At 45.4% G+C, this 19,781-nt stretch overlaps 1 protein-coding gene across 1 annotated transcript in view; it reads left to right on the top strand.

Annotated features, from left to right (window-relative positions):
• The window catches only part of CLGN (calmegin), a 104,217-nt gene that overhangs the window by 66,351 nt on the left and 18,085 nt on the right, over positions 1-19,781 (top strand). The window contains exons 9-11 of the mRNA XM_077476937.1: positions 9,347-9,460; positions 15,198-15,354; positions 18,407-18,622. Coding sequence (XP_077333063.1) covers positions 9,347-9,460; positions 15,198-15,354; positions 18,407-18,622 — 487 coding nt within the window. The remainder of the gene's footprint in view (positions 1-9,346; positions 9,461-15,197; positions 15,355-18,406; positions 18,623-19,781) is intronic.

Below are 19,781 nucleotides of genomic sequence, written 5' to 3'. Positions count from 1 at the left end.
AGAAATGGTGTGACTTAGCCACACCATTGCTTATATGCAGTCAGCTTTGGGGGTTCTGGTTTATTTTTCCATTGAGAGTTTAAGAAGTGGGATATTTGCATGAATCTAAACCTCTCAGAGTCAGGTATCTCAAATTTGCTTTTACAGTAGCTGAGTGAGATAGGGCCAAGGGGGGTAAGGTAGTGTCCAATGCGGTATAACCCCTTGTCTAACTGCCACCTGAAGGCCTTAATGTTCATTCCCAGAGGTTAGAGCGGGGAAGCTTTACAGGCTTTCCCAAAGGGAAATAGAGTGAGACAGTATAGGAGACATTATAGGAGGGCCATCTTTGGGAGGACACCAGAGTAAGAAGTTTAATGTATGTGTGTGTGTGTGTGTGGGGACTGCTTGCCGTTCTATATGCAAACCCAATCAGGTTTCTATAAACGTATATAGACAGTCGACAGTAGGGATGAGCTCAGGCGTGTTCGCATGGAACACGTGCAGAGCCCGCCAGGAAGTGAGCACAACGCTGCGCTAATCACAGGCAGTGAGACATTGCCCGATCTCTGCAGCCACGCATCGGGGCAATGTCTCACTGCCTGTGAGTAGCGCAGCGCTGCGCTCACTTCCTGGCAGGCTCTGCACGTGTTCCACGCGAACACGCCTGAGCTCATCCCTAGTCGACAGTTGTGCCAAGTGTGCCACTTGGTAATACCACTGTAGGTTGTGTACTCTAGATCCTCCCTGTGTCCTAGGTCTATATAACATTTTCCTGCAGAGGCGGTGTCCAGAGGATCCCCAGAATAATTTTATAATTTTGCTTTGGAAAATCTGCAGATGATCTTTATTAATGGGAATCTGGAGAGCCCTAAAGAGATAAAGTATTTTGGGAAGTAGTGTCATCTTAACCGCATACACTCTCCCTAGCCAGGATATTTCATGGAGCGCCCATTTCTTAAGATTAATTTCAAGTTTTTTGTAGATGGGGGGAAGTTTACCATGTACAGTCTGTCAATCTTTTAAGAAATATCTATTCCCAAGTATCTAATGGTCGAGTCACTCCACTCAAATTGAAAGGAGCTTTTAGGATTCTCAACCTTCTGATGTGGGATTATCATGTTTAGAATTTGGGATTTAGATAGGTTGACCTGCAACCCGGAGGCTTTAGCGAAGTCTTCCAGCAGTTTACATATGTTTGGAAGGGAGGTCGTTGGAGCCATGAAGAATAACAGGAGATTGTGCGCAAATAGGGCACATTTATGTGTCTGTGGACCGCAGTTAACCCCTTGGATGTCTGGGTGAGCAATATATCTAAAGCCCAAAAGAGGGGAGGGACGTCTGTGTCCCATGATGTACTCCAAGAAAAGGATTTTACAGGTAAGCTGTTATAATAATCCTATTTTCTTTATCGTACATCATGGGAACAGAGCACCATAGTAATCACTATGTGGGACATCCCATGGCAATGATTTTTGAGGGAAGGGACAGACAACCCGTAGGGCACCCCCAGACTTGAGGACTTATACTGCTGCCTGCAGCACACTGTGCCCAAAGGCGATTGCCTCATTACATCCACCTGATAAAATTTGGTGAATGTATGTACTGAAGACCAAGTTGCGGCCTTACAGATCTGAGCCATGGAGGCCTGGTGACGCACTGCCCAACAAGCATTAACTGCCCTGGAACAGTGCGCTTTGACTTAAAAAGGGGGATCTTAGCGACAGTGGATTTTAACACTGCCTGTCCCTTCTTAGGACCCTCGGGCAGAACAAATCTGAGCAGTCGTCTCTAAATAGACTTTGACCGTTCTCACCACATCAAGACAATGTAGTGACTTTTCTTCCCTGGAACATGGTTTTGGAAAAAAACAATGCAGGACAATATCTTGGTTCAGTTGAAAACCTGAGACCACTTTTGGCAAAAAATCCGGACGAGGGAGCAACACCATTCTGTCCCCATGAATGATCAAGTATGGCTCTTTACAAGTAGGAGCAGTCAATTCTGAAACCCTCCTTGCTGAGGTTATAGCAACCAAGAACAGCAACTTCCTTGTCAGAAGGACTAAGAGAATATGTTGTATCGGTTCAAATTGCTGTTTTTGTAACACTGAAAAAACTAAGTTCAAGTCTCAAGGGTTCAAAGATGATCTAACTGGTGGATTAATCCGCATCACCCCTTGCATAAAACCTTGGACTAAAGAATGTGTAGCAAGTGGTCTTTGAAATAAGACCGATAAAGCTGAGACTTGGCCTTTAATAGTATTCAAGGGCAACTTCATCTCTACCCCTAATTGTAGAAAGGCAATAATTCTGCTTATGATATACCTCCGATGGTGCCAACCCTTGGATTCACACCAGGAAACATATGCACTCCAGACTCTATAATATATAGTTCTGGAAGCTGGCTTCCTTGCATTAATCAGGGTAGAGATAACTGACCCGGATAGCTTACGTTTCTTCAGAATGTGGGTTTCAATAGCCAAGCCGTTAAATTTAGCGTCCGCAAGGTAGGATGGAATATTGGATTGGCCCCTGTGAGAGTAGGCCTGGCCGTAGTGGAAGAGACTATGGATCCTCCACTGTCATCTTTTACAATTTCTGCATACCATGACCTTCTGGGCCATGCTGGTGCTACCAGAATTACTGTCTTTCTTTCGAGGCAGCAACTGAATAGGGGGAAATGCATAGATCAGTGAGAACTGATCCCACGGGGTCACCAACACATCTGTTCCGCATGCAAGTTGATCCTTGGACATGGACACAAAGTTGACTAAGTTCATGTTGAATCTGGATGCTAGGAGATCTATGTCTGGAGTCCCCCATTTTTGGCATACAGCCCGAAAAATGTCTACTGGTGACTCAGGTAGTCTGCCTGCCAATTCCCTACTCTCGGAATGAAGACTGCTGATAGGCATGGAACATTCCTTTCTGCCCAAGTTAGAATATGGTTCACCTCTGTCTGCGCTGCAAGACTCTTGGTGCTCCCTTGTGATTGATATAGGCCACCGCTGTGGCATTTTTTGATTGGCTCCTGACAGGACAATCACATAACCTGAAAGTCTAGGCCTTCAGAGCCAGACGCACTGCCCGAATCTCTAGGATATTGATAGGTAAGGCTCTCTTGGTTCTTGTCCACTGTCCCTGGAAAGTTGTCTTCTCTAGTACTGCTCCCCAGCCTAAAAGGCTGGCACCTGTCGTTACCACTTTCCAGATAACTGGTCTGAAGGATTTTCCTTACAGCAGCTTCTGGGTTAGTAACCACCAACTGAGGCTTTGGGACACTCTTGGGGACAGTCGCATTGGCAAGTCTAAAGCTTGGATCCTTTTGTTCCAAGCGGACAGGATACTGTTTTGCAACATTCTTGAATGGAACTGGGCATAGGGAACCACTTCGAATGAAGCCACCATCTATCCTAACAACCTCATGCACAGGTGAATGGTGAATGGAGGGATCTCCTTTCGACCTGACCATCTGCACCAGCTCTCTTATGGAGTTGATTTTTGCCTGAGGCCAGAACACATTTTTCTGGGCTGTATCTTTGATCAGACCCAAATACTCCAGCTTTTTAGTGGTTTTAAGAAAGATTTCTCTAGGTTGAGACTCCAACCCAGACTTTCCAGGTAACTGGTTGTAATGCATACACTTTGCTCCAAATGAGACACCGATTGGTCTATTAGCAATAGATCATCTAGGTATGCCAAGACTGTTATGCTCTGTGCCCTTAACCAGGCTAGAGGTGGGTCCAGCACTTTTGTGAACACACGGGCTGCTGTGGCTAGCCCTAAGGGCAAGGCTACAAACTGAAAATGCTGCTGTGCTACCTCAAACCGCAGAAATCTTTTTGTGAGCGGGAAATATAGGGACATGCAGATATGCATCCCTGATGTCGATAGACGCCAGAAGTCCTCCTCCTTGTAGGATAGAAACTACGGACCTGATCGACTCCATGCTAAAGGAGCAGATTTGCAGGAGCTGATTTAGATTCTTCAGATCTAGAATGGGTCTGACAACTCCATTTGATTTTGGTACCATAAAGAGGTTTGAATAAAACCCCAAAGCTTGCTCTTCTGTGGGGATCTGTATGATCACCCCTTGAGCCAGTAATCGGTTAATGCCCAAAACAGAGATTGCTTTTTCCCTGGATCTTTGGGAACATTTGTTTTCAGGAAACAAGACTGTGGAAACACCCGAAATTCTAGTTTGTATCCTAGAGACACAGTGGAAATGACCCATCTGTCTTGATTTCCTCTTACCAGACTTCTGAGTATTGCAGAAGTCTTCCCACCTACTCTGGTGGTAGGGGGGGGGGGCACCTCTTCATAATGAGGCTTTAGAATTCTGCTTTGCAGATTTCTGGGAAGGGAGGGCTGGGGAGGCGGGAAGTTTAAAAACCTTCTTGGCTTGCTGAGACCACACACGTGCTGTTTAGCTGGGACTTCTGAACTGACTGAGACGCAACCTACTAAGGTACGCATTTACTCCCTCTAGTGGAGACTTTAGGCAAGACAACATTTTACTTATGTAAGAAAAAAGTATAGGTGGACTTTTTAAAGTTCCTGGGTTTCTTCCCTTATCTTTTCCTCTCTGCAGTATACTGCTGTAACAGACAGCTCCAAACTTCACCCATCACGACGGGCTGCATTAGCAAACCTTCAAGGACCGGGTCCCTATTATAGGGGTTCCACTTCCTTGGACCTGTATAGCAACCCTCAGGAAAAACTTTAGGTAATGTAGCATGACCAAAAAGTCCTGGGTCCTTTGGTCCAGCCCTGCAAAGAGAGGCATTACAGGCAAAACCTTGTGCTTTGTATACCAGGCCCAGGTACCATTCACCTTGGTCTCAGTGGCACTTTGGATGGACCTGGTCTATGGAGGCTGTTTAAATCCAGGAGGGATCCCTCCAGCTTGGAGCTCTTCTGAGCACATCTTCACTCGTAACCAACACCTTAGACACTGGCGAAAAAACTGAGGTAGTCCTGGAAGGAGGAGGGGTTATATAGGGGAGTGAACTTCCTGTATTGGGTGTACCAGTGTCCATCACCTGAAGGTGCTATATACCCACATAGTGATTACTATGGCGCTCTGTGTCCCATGATGTACGATAAAGAAATCTGCCCTCTGGGTCCTTATATTCTAGCTGCGGTGTGAATTTATAGTTATTTGAAAACAGAATAGATAGATTAGAGGTGTGCTCTCTAGGAGCTCCTTCGGGCAGGAGAATAATGCTATCTCACTGCCCCTGTAACCAACAGTCATCTCAACCTCATCAGTTGAAGTTGAGGACCCACTAAGTGGGCATGGAATAACCATATCTACTGGGTAGGGGGAGGCGAAAAGGCAAGCTACCCCAGTGGAGGCCCACCCAAACATATAAACAATAAATGATGTGGCGATATCTGCCTGGAACTAGCATAACACATTTAAGACACATATAAATGACCTTTTCCTGGTAGGCTAGCATGGGGGGGGGGATACAGGCAGAAGTGAGGGGGGGTAGAGGAAGGGTGTAGGGGGTAGGGAGGGTGATGGGAGTCATGTAGAATGAGATATAAGTGAGGGAGTGGAGGGCAAATTAATACATTTTGCGTGTCGGAATTGGTACAGACGATCGGAATTTCCGATCTGAACTTTTTCCAAGCGAAAAATTGAGAACCTGCTCAAACCTGCCAAAATTCTGCCAACAAAAGTCCGATGGAGCATGCACACGGTCAGAATTTCCAACCAAATGCTCACATCGGACTTTTGCTGGTGGAATTTCAAATCCTTGGGCATAAGAGATGATCAAGTTTTTGGTTGATTCTTCTCTGGGAAAGTCCAGAAAGGGAAGTGTGTTGGCTCCGATCACCAAAATAGTCAAGGGGGTCTGCCTTCCTTGGGTTTCTCAAAGCTGTTTTTGTTCCACATTGGAGAGATAGGACTAGAGGGTGTTTGTAATTTGGTGGCCCCCGTTTGGGTGTTGGTGGGAGTGTGCGGAGTCCGTGTATGATGAATCTCAGGCTCAAAAATAGCTTCTCTCCTTGTAAACTGGAAAAGGAATAGGTTTTGGATTTGTAGGCAAACTTGAGAGAAAAAGGGAAGGCCCACCAATACTTGATGTCCTTTTGTGATAGGACCAATAGCAGGGGTTTCAGGGCCCGTCTTCTTTATATGGTCAATGGGGATATGTCTGCAAAGACTTGGACAGGGTGGTTGCGACAGAGGAGTGTTGATTGACTTCTTCATGACTTCCTCTTTCACCGAGTAGAAATGGGGTTTGATCACCATATCCTTGGGGGCTCCATCTTTGCATGGTGGGCCCAAACGCTCTGTGAGCGCGATCCTATTCCAGTTTACACAGTGGAATGTCTGGGATAAAATCCCTGATAAAGTCCTGAACTGCAAGTATTACGTCTGTGACGGACTCCAGGAGACCCCTTAAACAAAAGTTATACCTTTGAGATCTGTTCTCAAGATCATCAATTCGCAATAGAGCTGTGTCCAATTGATCCTGGAGAGCAACTTGGATATGATATGAGTTCTGGTTGGTCCTAGCTACTGTAGAGTCCAGTTTATGTTCCATTGCTTCCATTCTGTCTCCTAGATTCTGGAAGTCTGCCTTTATGTCCCCAGTAATTTTAGCTGCCGTAGTGGAGAGACCCCTGTCTAACAGTTACGATAGTTTATTGAATAGATCAGCAGTATTAATCAGTGTGTCCGAGCTGAGGTGCCCTGGCTGTTGTGAGGAGGCCAGATAGGCCTCAGCAGATGGGGGGAAGCATATAATGGGGGAAAGCATATAATCCTGCAGAGTGTGCCCTATGAGTGACTCTGTGTAGGCTGGGGAAGGTGCCATTGTGTAAAGGTTACTCACGAATAGGCCCGGAGGTGCTTGTAGTGAATTCAGGATCAATGGCAGAGGGAGTTCTTCCTCCATTTCAGCACATTTCAGCACATGTTTGTGCACATGTTTGTGCCGCGGCCACCATCTTGGATACGAGTGAGTCCTGTGCAGGCTCAAATCGCAGCCAATAATCCCTCCTGGCCAAACTTTTTTGCATGTGCTGGCTCTTGGGGGGTTCCCCAATACTGCAGTGTGACCCTAGTCTGTCCCACTAGCCGCAGGCTGCTGTGAGTTGAGCCATTCAGCCAGGGTGGTGCGGAGCTTCAGGCTTATGTGGCCATCTTGGAGTCTCCGCGCATGCGCCTCCGGCCTCATGATTTCTAACAGCAGACCTGGCAGTAACCAGTCAGATCTTCTAGTGTACACTATAGAGGATATGACATCTGATGTATTGCTGTGAGCAACATCAGGAATCTAGGTACCCACAAATATTAGATGATCATTACTTAATACTTAAAGTGGACCTTCAGTAATTTTTTTTCTTCTTTCCATCTATTAAATCTTCTGCCCTTGTTGTTTTAACTTTGGATAGTAAAACATTTTTTTTCTGCCAGTAAATACCATATACAGCCCACTTCCTATTTCTTGTCAGGAAGGAAGGGGGGGGGGGGGGAGTCATAAGAGGGCCAATGAGAGCTGCAGAGGTGGAGGCGAGAGCCTCTGTGTGTCTGTAAATCCAGGAAGTTAACAGGCAGCAGCTCCAGCTGCCCACAGTTAAAATGGAGGCAGCCAGACATAGTGGAAGGAGATTTCTGCACCATATTTGACAAGTACAGAATCACAGTTTATAGAGGTGGTATAGAGGTGGTAAACTCATTTCAGGGAGGTGGCGCAACCCCCACCCATGCGGCAAAATATTTTTTAAATCACCTCTTTAATATTTTTCCACAGTGCTCCTGAGGAAGGGGGTGGGTGGTATGTGGCAGTGGACGGTGTCAGTAGTTTTTTTTATTTTTAATAATAGATTTTTTTACAATTTAATTAGTTATTTGTTGTTTCTTAATTTTTTTTTCACGATGCTTTTTGGAAGGATGGGGTTGGGGCAGTGGACAGTGTTGGTAGAGCAGGGGAGATTGGTGTCAGTCTTTTTTAATTGTATTTATTTACACTTTTTAATTTTTTAGTATTTGTTTTACATTTTTTTTTATTATTTTTTGGGGGCTTTGGTGTGATGTCAGCATATACACTTGTTATATATTTTTTTACTTCGGAGCAGATTATATATATATCTGCTCTGAAATAAAGTAAAAAAACATAAAAAATAAACAAACAGTGTGTATGTGTGTGTGTGTGTGTGTGTGTGTGTGTGTGTGTGTGTATATGTATGTGTGTATATATATATATATATATATATATATATATATATATTGTCCTATGCTGTAAGGAGGTGTTTTTCTTAGGAAAACGGAGACTCTACACAAGAAGAACGTTTGTTCTCTAGCGTTTGAGAATTCCCCCATTAAAAGCAATGCAATTTGGTCCACCACAAAATGGCCACCAGCCGGAGCCCTAATTACAGTGTTTAGTGTTTATGGGGATGCTAGGAGTGCAAGCTGTTTGCAGAGACATCTGCGTGGACAGAGTCGGTCTTCACAGCTGTTCCCTGCACCAATCATTCCCGGGAGATCGAGAGGCGCTTACAGGTGTATGGGAGCAGCAGCAGAAATGTGGGAGTCTCCCGCACCTCGCAGGAGACTTGAGATGTCTGGAACAGCAAAGATGTTTTTATTACAAATTATGTGATCCTGTTTAAAACACCTTCAGGACTATTATTATACAGGATTTATATAGCACCAACAGTTTGCACAGCACTTTACAATGTTAGGACTGGCAGTATTCAGGCAATCTGAGGTGTATGATTATTTCTGTGTGAATACAAAAAGTCTGGCGCTAGGAGACCAGAACGAGGAGTCCCTCGAAAATAGGATGTGGTGCCATCCGGGACCATAAAGCAGCTGTGTGGAGGTTGTGCACCAGAAGCGGTGCTAGAAAATAATCCGGGGGTCTAGCTGTGCTTTTCGTCTGCATTGAGCAGAGTCCATTGAACTCTGTTCATTGCAGACGGGGAGCACAGCTAGACCGCGGCAGCACCGTCCTGCATGGCTATACCACAGCCAACAGCATGCACAAGGTACTTACACAGTGATTACTGTTTTTACGCTGACTTGATTTTCCATTTGTCTGAGGAGAGCCCTGCAACAATTGCTTTATTATCATCTTAGAACATTGTTTTAATAAACTTCTTCTTGCTTTTAATGAAATTGGCACCATCAGAGATTGTTTTCAGTGTTTATAGCGGTCATCCGTTTTACTTCACAGGAGATTCCAATTAGCGCTTTTTTGTGTATTTTTTTTCTGGTGTTTGATTTTGGATCATGTCTGTGTGTCTGCCGAGTGAAAGATAAGCAGTAGAAAGTCATTTTATATATGCTACTATTTTTATTGTCATTAAGTCCATATATTATATATTTGTATATACACAAGGGATGAAGGAGGGCCTGTTAAAATAGAAGATCCCAATGCTGTAAAACCTGAAGGCTGGCTGGATGATGAATCTCAGCTAATACCCGACTCAGAAGCTCATAAACCAAGTGACTGGTAAGAAGTCAGTGTTCACTTAAAAATTTTTTAGAGTATTGGGAAAAAGGGAAAAGGCCAAGTATGGCAACCCATTGAAATGTATCTTTCTCTTTTGTGACTTCCATAAAGTAAATTCTAATTGGATGATGCTGATTACAGAATGTTGCACACCAGAAAAACTTTCTACGCTATCTTTTGGATGAGCCATATAATAAATCATGGGTTGATTTATGGATGTAATCAGTTTTCTGTGTATGAAAATGTTTGGTATCTCTTGGTGAATAGACTCTGTTTAGTTTGTAGAACTAACCATTGTGGTTAGAAGCCCTATAGAACTAAAGCCTGGTACACACTAGTTTTTTTTTTTTTCGTTTAAAATCCCCCCCCACCAGAACAATCTGGTCAGTGCTCTCAGACATTGGCTGAGAATGCTGGTCGGGAGCTGATTAGGAGACCTTTTTTGGTCATGCTCCAAGACAGAAGCTGGTCGAACAGCTGATGTACACATGGGTTTAATTTCAGCTGGTTTCTACTGAACTGGCCAATGCTGCTCGACATTCAGCCCATGTGTACTAGGCTTAAGGAAGAAAATGTACATTCCTTTGTCAGTCATGGCTCAGGCTTGGTTCACACCTATGCAGTTTGCTTTTAAACAATTTCTGTGCTTTTTTTTTGCACTTGTGCTTTTGAAGAGTTTTCGTGCACGGGATCTGGGGTGGACGTGCGCGCTGCCGGCAACACCCGTCCGCTGTGATTGGACACAACGGGAGCCAATGTCTGCTGTGACCTGCCGATTGTTCTGAGGAGAGGCAGAACAGCGGTCTGCTTATGTAAACAAGGCAGATCGCCGTTCTGCCAGAGGGGAAAATGGAGATCTTTTTTCTCTTATTTTCACTGACCGACACAGCTCCTCTCTTAGCCATTGGGTTGTTATGCCCTATTACTAGGAGATACTAGGCATTAGTTGTAATACAACACTCAGAGCTCTTAGTTCCGCCCAGGGGGTGGTCTCTTGGGCAACAACCCTCCAGCCTGCCATGCAGCCATCAGTTTTATTTTGCCTAGTGAAGGAGAAGGACCTAGGAACCCTGCGGGCCCATCGGTCTGTACTTTTTTCTGCAGAAGCGTGACGTTTTGCGTAAGATGATTGATCCTGTGATCTGCTATCAACAGCCAGCTGGGTGACAGGCTGGATACTCTTATCCTTGTAGTCTCCCCAGTCTGGCCATCGAGCATGTGCAGGCCGCAGCTACGCGGTAGGCAGGCCACGGCGAAACCTCAGCTCCAGAGGTGGTCGGTGAGCTTTTATGCTCCAGGGGGCATACATATGACTGGGCTACTGATGTCTGTGTCACAGTATGCCGGGGCCAGCACACACCCTGTACTGATCAGTGAGTGGGTCTGTGATGGAATGTCTCCCAGCTCTTCAGGACTGGTAAGTACAGCTCTCCCTGCCTTGGCGGGCCTGAGCAGCTGGGCATTCTCTGGGAGGTCGATTCACCTCCCTGTCTTCTCTCTCTGTCCCTATCTTTCTTCCCCCTCCCTGTGGGGGATGCTGCATGTGGCTGCTGAGCGGTGTGTGTGTGCGCTATGCAGGGGCTTTCTGGGGGGCTCTCACCTGGGGGGGGGGTTGCGCTGGCTAGCTGTGTCCTGGGTCCTGTTCTTCATGCCCCTGGAAGGTGTCTGTGAGGCCATGCTGATATCCTGCGCAGCGGTGTGCTCACCACCATTGATTTCTCCCTGTACCTCATGGAGCTGTTTTTCGGCGGGCATTTTAGGTGTGAGCAAGACAGCATGCTCTCCTGGGCTTCAGCGGCCATTTTCCTGGTGATTTCCTAGTCAGGCCACCAGCGGCATGTGCTCCTGTTCTGTGTTTTATATCCTTGTGCTGGACGATGGGCAGCCATTTTCCTGAAGGCTGAGCACACTTCAGAACAATTTTAGCGCCATTTGCATCTGCTTCCACCGACACAGCACTGTTTCCTCTGCACCTGGAAGCCAACAGGGACTACAGGCACTACCTGCTGAATAGCGCAGAACTCCTCAGGGTGGTGAGTCCAGCGGGAAAGAGCCCCTCAGCCAGTGGCAGTAAGGAGGGTGGGACTGTAACTGTCCTAAATCTCCTTCGGGTGGCAGACAGGGTAGGGTCAGCATGGCTTCAGAAACTGGTGTTTCTTCCCCCGAAATCCAGGCAATTGCAACCGGGTTGCCTGCGGACTGCACAGTGCCTATAGACACCCTGATGGCAGTCCTCAATTCGTTCGTTGCCAAGATGGAGGCTAGTGAGGATGAGTCCCCGCCCAGGTCCGTGCGCGACAAAGCGTTTGTTGGAGCACTTATAACAGCTGTGCCCGATACCCTGAAGATTCAGGAGCCATCGGATCCCTCTGCTGATGTAGCGGTCCCCTTTGGGTCCCGCAAGCCAGCATGTTCACCTAAGGTGTTCCTGTATCTGACTTATTTTGACACGTTCATTTACAAGGAATAGGGTCGCCTGCAACGAACCTTTTCGGTCCCCAAATCCATGGCGGTGCGTTACCCTTTTGAGGAAAGCCTTCTCAAGAAGTGGTCGGCTCCTCCGGTCGTGGACCCCCCCCCCAGTATCCAGGTTAAATAAAGTAACCACGATCCCGGTAGAGGGGACTCCTGCATTTAAGGATCCCATGGACAGGAAGGCCAAGGCAGTGGCTCATTCCGTGTTTACGGTTGTGGGGTCCGCCGTGCAACCAGTACTGGTGTCCGCACTTGTGTCGCAGACACTAACTGAGTGGGCAAAACGGTTGCACTGCGAATTGGGAGATCAACAGGCTTCTCCTGTCTGTGTGGAACTAGCAGACAAACTAGTGCAAGGCCTTAAGTGCGTTTGTGATGTGGCCCTGGATACTCTTCCTCTGTTATCCAGGGCTTCAGTGTCAGCAGTGGTGCTGAGGCGCCTGATTTGGTTAAAATGCTGGTCTGACCAGGCATCCAAAAAAGCCCTGACGGATCTTCCTTTCCTTGGCGACCGGCTCTTTGGAGCCTCTTTGGATGACATTATTAAAAATGCCACTGGTGGTAAGATTACCCTACTCCCACAGGCCAGGAAGGCTAAGGTGCCACGCCATAGACAAGGGCCCTCTTTTACCGCTCACAAATGACTTTTTCGTCCGCCCGGAGCTTCGGTTAAACATCCTCAGCCCGACAGGACGCCCACGGAAGGACGAAAACGCCCCTGGAACCGCAAGCTTGCAAACAAAAGTGCTATTGCATGAAGGTTTGCCCCCACCCATGTCTCAGGTGGGGGATCACCTTCGGGAGTTTGCAGCCCGGTGGTCCTCTCGACTATCCGACCAGAGAATTTCTCTCTTGGCCGCAAAACAGATTTTTCCCCTCCAGCATACCCATATTCTCGGCTCGCCGGGAGGCCCTCTTGAGGGCAGTAAGGGACCTGCTGAGTCGCAGGGTGGTTGTACTGGTTCCGGAATCGGAATGTTTCCAGGGATTCTACTCAAATCTGTTTGTAGTTCTCAAGAAGGAAGGGGTACGTCCAATCTTGGACCTAATAGCCCTCAATCACTTTGTGAAAGTGCAGAGGTTCAGAATGGAATTAGTTCGCTCAGTAGTTGCTGCACTCCATCAAGGGGAATCCCTGGCTTCTTTAGATATCTAGGTGCATACCTGCACATACCCATATGCCTTCGGCATCAAAAGTTTCTGTGATTTGCAATCGGAAGCCCACTCCCTTTTGGTCTGGCATCAGCCCCCTGAGTCTTTACCAAGGTATTGGCTCCAGTTTTGGCGTTGTTGCGGCAATGTGGGATACTTAGACAATCTCCTCCTGAGGGCATCTTCCACCTCAGAATTAGAGGAAGATGTGGCGATCACCATGCAGACCTGGGGCTGTTGAACCTAAAGAAGTCCGTGATTGTACCAACCCAGCGTCTGGAGTTCTTGGGCTTGCTGCTGGACTCCAGGGAAGCGAGAGTGTTTCTCCCTTCAGACAAACTGCAGACCCTCAGATCCATGGTAAAACTGCTGATGAACCGCTAGTGGTCGTCACTCCGCTTCTGCTCCTTCAAGGCAGTACCATATGCCCAGTTCCACACCAGAGTCCTGCAGAAGAAGATTTTGACAAAATGGGACAAATCCCAGTTGTCCCTGGATCGACAGATCCAGGTGAGCCAGTCAGTCAGAGATTCACTGATCTGGCAGCTGAGGTCCTCGGTGATTCAGTCTGGGAAGTCGTTCCTACCTCTGAAGTGGACAGTGATCACAACGGATGCCAGCCTATCCAGCTGGGGTGGAGGCTCAGGGCCTCTGGTCAGCAGAAGAATCCAAGTTGCCGATCAATCTGCTCAATCTGCTTAGAGTGATTAGGCTGTGCCTCTCCACATGGTCGATGAGTTTTCAGAGGCGTCCGATAAGAATCCAGTCAGACAATGCCACGGCTGTGGCATACGTCAATCAGCAAGGAGGAACAAGAAGCGCAGCCACCACAAGGGAGGTCGCACACATACTTCGGTGGGCAGATCGACACGTACCGGCCCTGTCGGCCATTTACATTTACAGAACTGGCAGGCGGACTATCTGAGTCGCCAGATGCTGGACCTAGGAGAATAGGCGTTGCATCCTGAGGTATGTGAATGAGTATGGGGTACAATGTACCCCTACCCATTCACCTGTAAAATAAAGTACAAAAAAAACACAACACACAAGATAAAATTGTTTATTGCACAGCTCCGGGGGTCTTCTGTCTTCGGGGGTCTTCTCGCCGGACCGCTATCTTCTTCTAGCTCTTTTGCTAGCGGAGGAGCCCGGCTTTCTTCCTCGCCACGGCCTCTTCTTCCAACTTCGGGGGTCTTGTCCCCCTCTTCGGTTCTTCTGCCGGGCCACCGCGCCTTCTTATAGCTCTTTTACAGGCGGTGGCCGGTCTTCTGTCGCCGCCGCCGCCTTCCGTTCTTCTTCTTCTCCTTCTTCTCCTGGAGATGTTGACTCGACGCTCTCTCCGGCCACAATGCCAGGGACGCGCTGCACGGCGACTTATATAGGGACAAGGGGCGGGGTCATCGGTTGATGTCACATGGGTTGATGTCACATGGCGACACATGGCGACAGTCCCAGCATCCTCCGGGACTGTGACATCGTAAGGGGGCGGGGTCACCATTCATTTCAAAAGTACGGCGGACTGGCATGCACACGGCCAGATTGTCCGCCGAAATGCGAGTCCGGCGGGAAGATTGGAGTGCAAAACTACTTTCTAAGTCTGCCGTACTTTCGGGTCAAAAAAGTATGCTGGAGGCTACACACGGTGGGATTGTCCGGCGGACTTGAGTTTGCCAGACTTTTCCACCCGATTGTTTGATCGTGTGTACGCAGCATTCGTTTTCTTAAACTGGATTTCTGGGTATGCTTATTATTGTCCAGATTTTTTCTCAAAATGTGCTTCTAGAACATTGTCTGCACTTTTACAAATATGCATCATGATAAAGTACTTAATTGTATATCCCTGGAGTTCTGGTTATGCATTGCAAAGCACACCATGTATTAAATGCACACGTGTAAGAACCTTAAATGATACAAAATGTCATTAACTAGAAGGCTTAGAAAGAGTGAACCCAATATACCAGTTTTTAGGTATGTAGACTGCAGCCTGTGAATCTTGCTGCAAGAATAATCAGGCTAGACCATAGGAAGTAGGTACCAATTTGTCTGTATGCATCAGGTCGAACCTTCTGTAATCATCAGAGTAATAGGATTAACTCCTTTTTGTTGGCAGGAATGATGACATGGATGGAGAATGGGAAGCCCCTCTGGTTCCAAACCCAAAGTGCAAAACCGCTCCTGGATGTGGGGAATGGAGTCCACCTCTTATAGACAATCCAAATTACAAGGGGAAATGGAAGCCTCCTATGATTGAGAACCCCAATTACCAGGTAATGATCAGTACTAATAACAGTAATAATAATACAGATTATCACCTAGTGCATCTACCTTTTTCCAACACATTAGCAGTAAGAAGGGTCGCTGGTTCGAATCCCAACCACGACACTACCTGCCTGGAGTTTGCATGTTCTCCCTGTGCCTGCGTGGGTTTCCTCCGGTACTCCGGTTTCCTCCCACACTCCAAAGACATGCTGGTAGGTTAATTGGATCCTGTGTAAAATTGTCCCTAGTATGTATGAATGTGAGTTAGGGACCTTAGATTGTAAGCTCCTTGAGGGTAGGGACTGATGTGAATGTACAATGTATATGTAAAGCGCTGCGTAAATTGATGGCGCTATATAAGTAACTGAAATAAATAAATAAAGAGATTTCTCCTCCCAGCTGCAGGTTTATTTAGCTTCCATTTAAATGGTTTGATAAAATTGGTACAAGTTTCTTTTTCACAGCAATACCTGTGATACAGGTATTGTAATACTACTGTCTAAATATCTGTCAGCAGGTGAATAGTCCCAGAGCAGTAGAAAGAGGGAATTTACAATCATTTCATCATAGTAACAGTGCCCAAGGGATACGCTACACCTGCTTAAAGAGACAACACAACTCTGTAGCTAGGTGGTGAATCACTTCACAGATTATTACCTGGTTAGTAATCGCACAGTACAGTGCCTTGCAAAAGTATTCACCCTCTTGGTGTTTTCCCGTTTTGATGCATTACAACCTGCAATTAAAATCTCTTTTTGGGGGCTTTGTACTATGTGATGTATGCAACATGCCTACAACTTTGATGGTGAAAAATACCTTTATTGTAGAACAAACAATAATTAAGGCAAACAAAAAAAAACTGAAATCTTAAGTATGCATAAGTATTTACCCCCTTTGCTATGAAACCCCCAAATAAGATGTGGTCAGTTCAATTAACTTCAAAAGTCCCACGATTACATAACATCCACCTGTGTGCAACCTTAATGTCACATTATTTTCTGAAAAGTCCTAAAGTTTACAATACCACTAAGCAATCAACATGAGGTCCAAGGGACTCTCCAACCAGGTCAGATACAAAATTGTTGTGAGCTATAGATCAAAAAAAATATCCCAAACTGTGAACATCATGCAGAGCATCTTTAAATACATTATCTCAAAATAGAAAGAATAATGCACCACTACAAACCTATCAAGAGAAAGCCACACACTAAAACTCAGACTGGGCAAGAAGGATATTAATCAGAGGCGCAGAGATGCAACAAAAAAAGATGGAAGTATCTGTTCATAGGACCAATAAAAAGCAGTTAATTAAAGAAATAAGAATACTGTACATGTTTGGAGTTCACCAAACAGCATGTCATTGCCTCCCTAAACACATGTAAGAAGGTTCTCTTGTCAAATAAAACAAAAACTGAAATTTTTGGCCGTCATTGGAAAAATTATGTGCGGGCCAACCCAACACTTCCCATCACTCTGAGAACACCACCTCAACAGTGCAACATGGTTGTACCAGCATAATGCTGTGGTGATGCTTTACGTTGGCAGGGAGCGGAAAACAGGTCAGGAGTGAAGGAAGGATAGATGACACCAAATACAGTGTCAATTCTTGAGGAAAACCTGTTTCAGTCTGCCAGACACCAGGATTGAAGTTCTCCTTCCAGCAGGACAGTGACCCAAAACATACTGCTAAGGCTACATTGGAATGGTTAAAGGAAACATTTACAGCAAATATCTTGGAATGGCCCAGACCTCAATCCAATTGAGAATGTGCATGACCTGACGAATTTTGTAAATCAACATAACCCATCTAAATTGAAGGAGCTGAAGCAGTTTTGCTTTGAAGAATGGGGAAAATCCCAGACATACTCCAGCTGTAATTGCAACAAATGATGTCTGGGATGAGGGGTGAATACTTAGACACACTTAACATCCCTGTTTTATTTGGGCTTAATTATTTTTTGTGTCACAATAAAACAGGCATGTTGTGTACAACATATGGTACAACCACCCCCCCCCCCCCCCCCCCAAAAAAAAATGTATTCCAGGTTATAATGCAACAGAAAAAAGGAAAAAAATTGCGCTACAGAATAATCAAAAAACTTGTGAAACTCAATACTGCTGCAGCCAGGAAGGAGGTGTGTCTTCAGAGAGCTCCGGTGACAGATCAGGACAACGCCCTATAGCGGCATCCTCTGACACTACACCCTCCGCTCCTCCATCGGAGATAGATATAGTGGACCATCCGTTTTTTACATTGGAATACCTTCGAATTGTGGTCTTGGATGAGAGTGGAGTTTTGCTGGAGAATTAAGGCACATATATGGTCTGGCTTGACCCCTTAAAGCGTACCTTATTAGGAAGTCTGGTAAGGAGCCAATCTTATCTTCTGGTGGTGGTGCACTTCAGCATTTTCTGTGATTTGGAATACATATCAGAAAGCCGAAGTTATTAGATGTGACACGTGGTGTTTTCTCTACAGCCCATCCTTCTGGACGTCTGGTAAGGAGCCAATCTTATCTTCTGGTGGTGGTGCACTTCAGCATTTTCTGTGATTTGGAATACGAATCAGAAAGCCGAAGTTATTAGATGAGACACGTGGTGTTTTCTCTACAGCCCATCCTTCTGGACTTATTCTAAGGACTATAATAATAGGACACATTTAGATTTTATATGGTCAGCTTATGACTTGCCTAATGTGTATGCACAATATATTTTGCACTTTCTTGTATAAATTTTAGGTATGAGTGTGGTATAACATTTTTGGGATCCACTACATATGTGATAAGTGACACTATTCTATATGTATTGTTTATTTTGTCCTCATATTATATATGTAATAAGTGATATTGCACTGTAATCACTATTTCTTTTTATTTAGTCTCCCGTGTGGGGGGCGTATACCCTAATATCAACTTTTAGGGATTGCACGGTTCTTCTTCTTCTTTTTACTATAATGCAACAGAATAGAAAAAACACCAATGGGGTAAATACTTTTGCGAACCATTGTATATGACCAATAGAATTTGTTGGCGCTTTTAATAAAAATATTGTCTTTTACAGGGTATTTGGAAACCACGTAAAATTCCTAACCCATACTACTTTGAGGACCTTAACCCTTTTAAAATGACAACGTTTAGTGCTGTTGGGTTGGAACTGTGGTCAATGACTCCTGACATCTACTTTGACAACTTCATAATCTGCTCTGACAAGGAAGTGGCTGACCGTTGGGCCTCTGATAGCTGGGGACTGAAGAAACTGGTAGCCAGTGCTAATGAGGTACTTTACAGCAAACGTTACTTGAGGAATTACATTCATGCATAGGGGTGCATGGTTATTTCTGCTTAATAAAACACTGTATGGGCAAAAAAAAATTCTATAAACATTGCACCAAACATCGTTTGTACATGCCAAACGTCCCTTTTTAACTCTGTTGTCAATGCTTGTATATATATGAAGTGTGAAGGTTCCCTATAGTGTCATAATTCTATTAATACAGTAATGATTATAGATGCACAACGTTTTAATGTTTCAGTTTAGCTGAGAGCAGTTACTAAAACCTTCATCTGATCAATGTTATCTGTGAGTGAAAAGGCGTGAAAAGGCGTACAATACTTTGTCAATGGTTAGGGTGATTTTAGATGTTGTCTATTAGGCAGTTGTATTTTAAGACCATACTGTATGATGATTAAAAGGATTGAGAAGTAGCAGAGGTGTGCAAGCTTTGAAACTTTATTAGAAATCAGAATATATTTGGAGTACACAAAAAGGCACTTATGTAGTACATTGTAGATCCTTTTTGTAGATGCAGAATGGGAACTCATTAAGAACTGAGGCTCTAGACAATGGCAATTTCTTGGGATTTTAATGTTTTAGTGGTTATAATGTTTACATGAGGGGAGAGAACAGTTTGATGCTGCACCATTATTGTCCAATCAGCAGGATGCATGGGTCCTTCACCAAGCTTTATTATGTATTACCTAAAGCCCAACTCAGGGCAAAATTTTTTTTTTTTTTTTTAGTTTTGGTTAGAATGGGGACAGGTTAGATCCTCTGTTAGGTGTTTATTATTTTCACATTTCCTGTTAAGATTTTCCCTTATATAGTGAAGTGAATGGGACCACATCGCAACTAAAGGATAAACATTATTTTTACCTTAATGCATTCCTTGCATTAAGGTAAACAATCATCCCCCCAATACTTACCTTAGTCCTCACTCGATCCAACGCTGTAGCCATACGCAGTGGCTCTCTTCTCTCACTTCTTGGTCTCACAGTGACAAAGGAGTATTGGGCCAAGCAAGGGACACAGACAGCGCAGTGCAGGATCGAGCCCACAGGTGTGCCAGCATAAGAAAAAGCATCCTATGGTGGCACACCGAGAAGAGGAGAAGCCAGGCACACCATTAGGGTACCCAAGAAGAGAAGGTTTGGATGCA

Source organism: Lithobates pipiens, unplaced genomic scaffold (genome assembly GCF_037356315.1).
Source record: "Lithobates pipiens isolate NorthernLeopardFrog02 unplaced genomic scaffold, aLitPip1_a1.2 Scaffold_13, whole genome shotgun sequence".
In the NCBI taxonomy this organism is placed as follows: domain Eukaryota; kingdom Metazoa; phylum Chordata; class Amphibia; order Anura; family Ranidae; genus Lithobates; species Lithobates pipiens.
This window is presented reverse-complemented; position numbering and strand designations above follow the sequence as displayed.